Raw genomic sequence first — 9,525 nt, 5'->3', positions numbered from 1 at the left:
ATATATATATAAAACATAGTTGAATATATAATCGTTGCTATTTTAATTTAAAAGATTTTTTCAATAAACACTATATAAAGTAAGCAACTCCCAATTTTGTTCAATTAACAATAATACTTGGTAGAGAAAGAAAATTTAAATAATGATCAAAATTAATATTATAAATAGACACACTGCGAATATTATAGAAACATTTCATTTTTCAGTCATATTAGCCTGAATATATTTGTTAAATGTTTTTAGAAATAAAATATTTTCTTCTTCCTTTTATTAATTTTTATTTTTATAAAAAGAAAAAGCAATATACTTAAAAATTAATTTAAAATATACTTATAAAAAAGTTTATTTATTTTTCTGAATCATTTTCTTTTGTCGTCTAGTAAGCCTCTTGTCTGCTTTGCCTGTTTTCTTCGTTCTTGCTCTGCCTTTCTTGTGCTTAATTATCTTTCTGTGGTTCATCCACACAGGATAATTGCCATACTGATCCCGCAATGTTTTCTTATTATATATTCTAGCACCTTCTACTTCCATCTGTTCTTCACCTGACACAGTTGTAGACTTTGCATCCTTAACTTGTTTAGCCTTTACATCTTCTTTCACTTTCTTAGCGTCGACAACTTCAATTTCAAAAATAATGGAATATGAAATATTATCGCATTATAATATATACAATAATAAAAAAAAAGCTATAAGAATTTAGATAAACAACTATTAATGCATTAGCGTGAATCATACCTGTTGCAATTTCAGTAATCTCTGTCATTTCGATATCCTTAGATACATTATCATCAATACCAAGTGTCTTCTTTAATCTATCTAATTCTTTTACTGCGTAACGTTCTCTCTTGATCGCTCTGCATTTTCTTTTCCATTTACTGCGTAGAGATTTAGCCATTTTTCACACGTGCAGTTGAACGAGAAAGGTTATGTTACAAACAAGAAACCTATTCTTACTTCACGGGTGCGATCTACTTAACGATGAAAATGCTTCTGACCAATCAGAAGAAAGAATTTTATTTGCCCAATCAAAGAGTGTCTCAAAGCATTTGCAGTATAAAGGAACGCACCCTTTGTCGCTACAATGAACATAGGCACAAAGAAATCCGAGTTCAGGAAACTTTATCCCTAAGATGAAAAATTAAAAGTAAAAATTTTTACCATTAAAATTAATGGAGAAATAGTTCACTTTTCACTTTCCATTCTAGGGATATAGTTTCATAATTGATACCCAGCTGAGTTGTGGACAAGTCGTCCCGGCCTTTCTCATGAGACCGCTGAAATTCTCCGTACTACTGTCAGTAGGTATAGTCATTTTCAAACTGGATATTACGTATAGAGAGAAATCTAATAGAGAAACATGAGGGCCTTTTTCCCATAATCGCAAAATGCTCTCGCACACTATTGTCCTTTGAAAAAGTGGATGCAAACTACACAATGATATCCACTTTTTCGGTGCTTTTGATAAAAATAAATTGCTGAAATTGTTGAAATCTTTAATTTGATAGATTTATTTCAGCTAGATTTATTTCCATCAAAAAGTGAATATTGTTGTAAATTATACATTTAAATTCACAATGCAATATGCGAAATTTGTTAAATTCTAAATACTAATTGTAAGTTAAAATATGATATTAATTAAAATAAAACAGTGATTTATAATTTTTGTAATCTATGATTCTGGCGTATATATTTTGTTTCTGATTAGATAATGAAATAATAGTGCGGATTATGAATGCGAAGACGTAAATGACTTGCAGAATTAAACGATTCAAAAGTAACGAAAAGCCATAATCCATCTCTTTTGTTATAAATATTGCGTACATTGCGCAGATTTCGTGTAATAAAGAATTATTACAATCTAATTATCGCGTATTGTAACACAATTTTAAATATCTAAGATATAGATGAGTTGTATGAGTGCGTAACGAATTTGAAATAAAGCAATAAAGCCTATTTATCGGAGAATATAAAAAATATAACGAATAGATTACTTTACTTTTTTCGTAATATACGTTAATATTTCGACGGTTGGCGTACGGCCTTGAAGTTTGTTTTGACGCGGTAGGACGGGCGGGCGGCGCGTTATGTTACACAGTTTACTCGCAGGCAGTCACGACCTTCCGCGTCATCATTCACTTACTGACGCTTGGCCATGTCGTGTTAATCGTTTATCGTTAATCGTGTATCATTTTCTTTGAAGGCGACAGCTAATAAGTAAAAAAGAAGACTTACCGACGCTCGTGTAGGTAACCGCGTGTTGCTCTTCTTCACATAATTTTTTTTGAAACATATTTGCCACAAATATTATACCAGATAATACGAAACGTCGTACTTTAGATTCCAAAAATTTATTTGAAGTATTAAAAATAAGGAATAAATCAGAAAAAAAATTTTTTTTAAATAATAAATACTAAATAATCCTTTTATCTTTTTTATTAGAAGTACATATTTTAAATAATTTTATTTTAAATACTACTAAGCCCTGTTATTAATATATAGCTTGTCTTTATACTGAGTGAAAAAAGTATAATTTATAAATTAGTATTTTTCGTCGCGGAAGGAAACAATTTCTTATATTGATTTTTTCTCGAATCAGAACTTAGCTTTCTAGTTTTAGCAGCGTGAGTTGTATGTGATGACCATTATATCGTGGTACTTTGAAGAAAATATTTGAAATTAATTGTTTTAGAATTTTGAATATTTTTTATCAACTAATGTGTGCTGACAAAAGGCAAGAGATAAAAAGTGATTTGCTAGTGTGATTTTTTTATATAATTGCTTAAACGTGAAGTGTTTCTGACATTCTAAAATTAGGGATATCTCGATTTTTATCACTTTCTTTAATAATTCATAATTAAATAAAGATTGATTATATGCTATATATTCTTTAAATAAATACAAACATTTTTTTTTAATTATGAAACAATTTGAACTAAATAATAGAATAATATATGTACATATATGAATAGCATACATTTAGTTTATATACATTTAGCGATAAATAATTTAAATATAATTTATCTACTATCTACTTTTCCCGGATTAAAAATGAGGAATAAGACGTAAATGACAGAATTAAACTATTAGAAAGGAAAACCGCAAGGCATTAATTTTTTATTAAAAACATTGTGTACATTGCGCAGATTTCGTGTAATAAAAAGTTATTACAAATTAATAATATATATAACTTATTTAATTAAAATGTCTATAATAAGATATTCATGAGCTGAGTATGTGCGTAACGAATGTAAGAAGTAAAGTAAAAACCGTTGCAATAAAGCCTATTCATCGGAGAATATTAAAAATGTGTGTGTGTATAAAAGATATATTATTTTACTTATTTTTTGTAATACGCTTTAATATTTCGACAGTTAGATGATCGTAACCTTGGGGTTTGCTTTGATGTGGAAGGGAGGGGTAAGTGCGTCATGTTTATGCGTAGTCACCGCGCAGTCATTCCATTATCGAGGCTTGTAAAAGCAGGTAGCTGTGCCGCGTGCCGCTCTTCTTCACATTCCTTTTTGAAACGTAATCGTGAAAAATGCTAGATACGTTTTTCGCGATTGTAAAATACATATTTTATCAATATTCATAGTATTACTAAATTACACGATTACACGATTAATAAAAGGATCGAGATGACAATCATGTATCGTGGAACAGATATTTCGTACGGTTGATTCGTTTGTAATCAAAACACGATAGAAAATAGAATTTATCACTATTTCGCAATATTTAGGGGACGATAATTATTTTTGTTAAACGTAAAATTTTCTCTCGCTTAAATATAACTTTTAATCATACTATAAACTATATCACATAATTCATGCGATCCTATAATATACTATCACACAATTACTATTCTATAATATACTTTCACGTTTAATTGTAGTTTGTATAAATAATTTAATTAATTTTTCGTTTTCGTGCATCTTTCGTGATACGATAAAAAATTGAGCGTAACTTTGAAACTTATGTAAAACTAAAAAACTAAAGTGAACGAATCGGTTCGTCGCGTCGTGTGTTTGCTTCGGGAGTGCCGTTAAAGTTATCAGACTAATGGACTTTTCATAAAATCAAATTCGATGGAATTCTAGATCGACGCGAAAGATTTTTCTAAATAATTAGTCGGCGCGCGATTAGTAGTATATTATTCGCGAGTGTTTTACGCGAGTGTCCTGTGCGAGAGGACTCAATTCTGAGAGGAGGAGGAGGTCTGGAAGAGGCATCAGGCACCGGCGGAGCAACCTTGCGGTAAATATCATTTTTTTGCTTATGTAATATCAGTATCTTTCTTCTGTTTATTCTTGAGACGTTTTATTTTAATTAATCCTTAAAAAGGATAATTAGAAAAAAAGGATTATTTTAAAATTATTTTGAAATTTTGTAAATATATATTTTTAAGAAAATGTATAATTATTTTTATAAATATAACTAAATAGTAAATTAAAAAAATCGATGCTTATAAAAATTAAATATTTTGAAAATTATATAATTTTTAAGGGGAAAATGTATTTAATATTATTTAATATTTTTAAAAATATTGATTGATTTTTGCTCTGTTTTAATTTGGATTTTATATTTTTTTTGTTACAGAATCATCGTAGTGACGTTGCAGTATGTATAACTCCGCTGTTGCGCATCGGATTGGTGAGTGAAATTAATGTTTTTATTGGGGTAACGGATGTGTGATAATTTCATTAATATACTATATATCTATAGATGCATATATGCATTAATTTAATAAAAATATATGGATAAATGTATGTATACATCCGTTGCCTTAAAATCGATAAGCAATAACAGATTAGGATAAACTTAATCCTGGATACCACTTCATTATGGAGTTATTGTGTATGCACTGTTACATTTATAATTACACCCAGTTACACTCAGTTTGAGTTATTTTTAATTATTCTTATATGTCGCCACTGCTTTTATTCACTTAAGTCTTATTCGTAAGTTCTTATTCATTAATTTAACAATAAAGTAAACCTATTTAACTTAGGAAAATTATTAAAGCTCAAATTTTGTTTAGTAATTATAAAGTCATATGTTAAAATGTGAACGCTTTACGAAGTAACTCAAGCTCAGTATAATATTAAGTAATTTAACCTTAAAAATATAATAAAAAATGGTTGTTTTGATGGTTTTTTAATGTTTTGTATTAAAATAATACATCTTGTTGGAAATAAAAATAGAAGAGAATAAAATATTCGTATTTTAAAAATATAATTATAATTAAAGTATATATTAATTATAATTTTAATTATAATTTAAGTATATAACGTTTAAATAAATAAAATGCAGGAAATTAAAAAATATAAAGATTATATAAAATAATAATTAGTATAAATGAAATTGTGATTTATTGATATCATAGTAGTCATCGATAAAAAAGTGTTGATTTCAGTATAATACATATTGTTTATTATTTTTTCTATGCATCGTATTCTCAAAGATTTATTCAGGATTAAGTTTTATACAAGTTGGTGCAGAAAAGCAATACTTACGTACATATATATGTATAATGTGTATTGTTTCCAAAGAAATTCCTTCTATTTGTTTCACACTTATTTAAATACATGTTACTAATGAAATAATAATAAAAATTTTAATGCAGCTCATATAATTTATTGATCTCCATTTTTCTATAAAAGGAAATTTTACTATTATTAATTATTATTTATCTGAATATATGCTCTGACTTTAGCCTAATCTTTTATAACTTATTTATATGTAGTAACTGGATTCTATATCAGTTAAAATAGTAATATGATGTAAGATCCAATATACATTTTATCAAGAAATAGAAGAATTTTATTTTATAATTATGTTATAATCGAGTTTAGACTTTTGCATAACTAAAAATACTTAATTTTGGAATAATAAATTATACAAAAAATGATTCTAATAATATACATAATACCATAGAGATATATTTATTGATGTAAGGGAAAATTATCCTTTTTGGATCTTACATTATTCATCTCAATTCCTCATCTCTGTATGCTTTGACATGAGATTTAGTAACGTTCAAATCGTTCGAATCGTTAAAAATACATACATTGGGCCTTGAATTTTATCGAATGGTAATCGTTTTAGTAATTTTTAGTCATTTCTTTTTAAATTAAAATTTTGTTGTTTACATTATAAAGTTTAAGAAATTTAATCTATTTACGTAATATTCAAGACTCATTAAATCAAAACGTTGTTGACATGAAGTTTTTTAAATTTAGATCTATTTTTAGTCGAATATTATTAATTTTGAATAAACGCAAATAAAGAACAAACGCGAGATTCATTCGTATGTTAATAATATTATTATTATTATTATTATTATTATCATTGATAATTGTTTGTATTAATATTTCAATATTAGTCAATTTTATTAATATAATGGCCTTTTCGCGACGCGTTCATGTTTCGAATATATTATATGAAAGCGTAAAATCTTACGCTTATTGCCAGCGATTAGCCGGCAGCAGTCGGCAACAAAAAAGAGTTCTCTTTGTCGTGTTTCTGGTATATAAAGCCAGAGTATTGGCTAGGAGCAACGAAAGGTAAGTTCAATCTGGCCAGCAGAAAGAAGAGGATCTATAGGAAGTAGGTTGGTGTGTAACACCAATCTAAGTTTTTAAAAGGTAAACTGAATATTCGGGAGGGTAATTTGCTCGCAAATTGCGAGTTCTTATACTTTTTGAATTACTTAAAATACAAAAAAAAAACAACAAACAACAGGGCTAATGAGAGCCAGCGCTTGTTTAATCAAGCGCAAGTTTAATAGATTAAAAAAATCTAAACTTACGCTTAATTATCCGCGCTAACTCTCATTGGCCCTGTTATTTATTAATTTTTTGTATTTTAAAAATTGAAAGCCTGCTGTAATTATTATTGTTCATTGTTTATTTATTATTAGTATGATCGCGATTAGATTATCCTCGAGTTTATCAGTATGCGATAAGACATAGTCAGACATTGGCTGCGTTCAGAAGAGAAAGCAGCTTTGCAATTGTTATAAAATTCTTCAATGTGATTGGTTTATTGTTGGGATTATTTTAATTTTGCTATATTTTAAAATGTTTATTTATATAAAATAGATAATTATAAGGTGATGAGGATTTACAAGGCCGATCACCGCGTTTTTCTTTTGTTTTGAGTGAAAACGCGTTAAATGAATATATTTTTATTCAGAGATTTTAGGTGAGGGAAGGAGCCGTATTCTAAATAATTATTACAATAAATTATTATTTTGAAGGTATCGTAAAAAAGATTATGTGATCTACAATATATCATGGTTCATTGTTCACGTCAAAATGATTAATTGTAGATCACTTAACCTTTTCCACGATAATCTTTTAAATAATGTAGTAAAATAATATAATAGAAAAAGTTGCTTACAGAATAATAAAGCCAAATGTGCATAAAAAATTATTGCACAATGAAAAAAATGATAGGCATAACAACAAAAACATAAAAAATGCGTAAAACTTACGTTGCAACCCAAAATTCTTAAAATGTGATTACATGGCTATCCTTGGCGCGATTTGCCAGTCGACTGGGGAGCCGAGGAAGGATTTAAATGCGAGTTTTTAATCTAGAGCGAAAAAATGAGTCAAAAATGAGAAAAATGGGTCAAAAATGAGACAAATGATAATTTTTTCACTTTAGATTGAAAATTTGCTCTGGATGGTCCTATTTTTCTGTCAGATTCGTATTCAGCGATTCAAAATACATAAGAATAACTCAGTCTCCATCCCAGCATATGGTATTTTTTTTTGTGGGCCTGTGTAATTGGAAAGGAGGGATTAAAAATTGAATAAAATTTTAAATTAATTTTAATTATCATCTTGTTCCAATTATCAAATATGAAAATAAACCAAATTAATTTTAAATTTTATTGAATTTTTAGCTCCCCTGAAATTAATCTTTTTTTTGTAAAATTGTAAGTAACGCGTTTATGCTGTAATTAATTTTATTGTAAATAAGTGTGTATATGTATAATAGTATTACGTACGTGATATAAAATTTATGTAAACTATGTTCAATATATAAATGCCATTATATTTGCTTTTGTAATTACATGATGATTACAAATAAATTATAGATTTATTGAAACGTATATATCCGTATCGAATATCTATTCAATACAAATAGCATTTATCTTGTAATAAATCAAATTGATTATTATTTTATTGATGTAAATTATACGAAATCGGCGAAACATATGATAACGAAAATTATTTATTTAACGAGTTCGATAAAACTTTAATTTTGGAACATTTTTTTAATTTAGATTTTTATTTTTAATATCAAAAAGTCATTAATGATTTTGATTAAAAATTAATTTTAATTAAAAATTTGATATTTAGAATAAATCTTTCTTTGTATTTACAATAGTGCACAAATTTATTAAATTCTATAAAAATTTATTAAAGTCTATAAAAATTGAAACTTTAACTGAAGTAGTTGAATATTAACTTCTTACTCGCGATATTTTTGACATTACATTTTTAACATTACAAAGTTACAGGTCTATCTTAGTGATTAATTTATTATATGCAAAGGTCTAATTGCTGTCCCTTGCGTTAGATAACTGCCAGTGAATGTGTGGTTTGTACCGATAAAAAGTCGTAATTATTTTCATTATGGAGTTAGAGAGCGTTTATATTAGCCGTAATCGTATACCGTAATCTGTAAGAATTGACTAATTACAGTCGACTATTTTCCTCTCATTCGGCGGTAAGAAGGGAATACTCGAAGATGATTAGTCAATTTTTACAGATTACGGCATACGGTTACGGCCAATATAAATGCTGCCTGAAGCCCATGGCACATATAAAAACGTAAGGCCATAAGACCTTAGTAATCAGTAAGCGAATTGCCCAATTACGGTAGAGACCGTAAGGCCAGTAACGAATCCAACCTTACGATTTCCTTACTGCTTACGTGTTACGACCTTACGTTTTTGTATGTACTATTGGCTTTATTCTTCGTCGCTTTCCGTAAAGTCCATTCATAATGTTTAGTTTGGTGCTCCGTTGGAGATTCTTATACAGGATCGGAATTAATCCCGGGTTTTCTCAGTTTCTGGAAGTAATAATTTTACCAATGAGTCAATGACAATTATTATATATTTTAAAGTCAAGTTGCAAAATTAATTCAATGATATATTTTAGGATACAATTTTTATCGTGTTCTTAATTTTATTAAATGTTCTTCCACTAGTAATAATTTTAGTATTATAATAGTATATATAGGAAACACGATAGTGGCTTGGCGTATGATTAATATGCATATATAATTATTTAAATTCTAAATTGTTCTAAATTCTAATTATTAAGTAAATAAACTTAAGTTTTATAGAAAAAATTTGCTTATTTTTTGATAATTGCTTTAGCAAAAATATGATTACGAATGTATATATTTAACTTTTTAATTATTATTTTTAAATATTATTTTTAGGTATTGGACATCCCACCATTCTGGAATATTAATTATTAATTTATACACACATTATATATT

General features: G+C 27.5%; 1 protein-coding gene across 1 annotated transcript; it reads right to left on the bottom strand.

Annotated features, from left to right (window-relative positions):
* Positions 1-309: 309 nt before the first annotated feature.
* LOC108747660 (protein LLP homolog) lies at positions 310-925 on the bottom strand. The gene is made up of 2 exons (XM_018485259.1): positions 736-925; positions 310-617 (listed from the first exon to the last, which is right to left on the bottom strand). Exons 1-2 carry the CDS (start codon positions 893-895, stop codon positions 343-345), a joined length of 435 nt encoding a protein of 144 aa, XP_018340761.1. The 5' UTR covers positions 896-925; the 3' UTR covers positions 310-342.
* Positions 926-9,525: the final 8,600 nt, after the last annotated feature.

This window comes from Trachymyrmex septentrionalis, unplaced genomic scaffold (assembly GCF_001594115.1).
Source record: "Trachymyrmex septentrionalis isolate Tsep2-gDNA-1 unplaced genomic scaffold, Tsep1.0 scaffold20, whole genome shotgun sequence".
Classification (NCBI taxonomy): Eukaryota; Metazoa; Arthropoda; class Insecta; order Hymenoptera; family Formicidae; genus Trachymyrmex; species Trachymyrmex septentrionalis.
The sequence above is the reverse complement of the archived record's forward strand: the minus strand, read 5'-3'. Positions and strand labels throughout refer to the sequence as shown.

What these genes read in the sequence shown, in the direction of transcription:
- LOC108747660 (XM_018485259.1), bottom strand. Translation starts at nt 895, where the DNA reads ATGGCTAAATCTCTACGCAGTAAATGGAAAAGAAAATGCAGAGCGATC. An exon ending in GATTACTGAAATTGCAACAG is followed by an intron (nt 618 to 735) that starts GTATGATTCACG and finishes TTGAAATTGAAG; the next exon opens with TTGTCGACGCTAAGAAAGTG.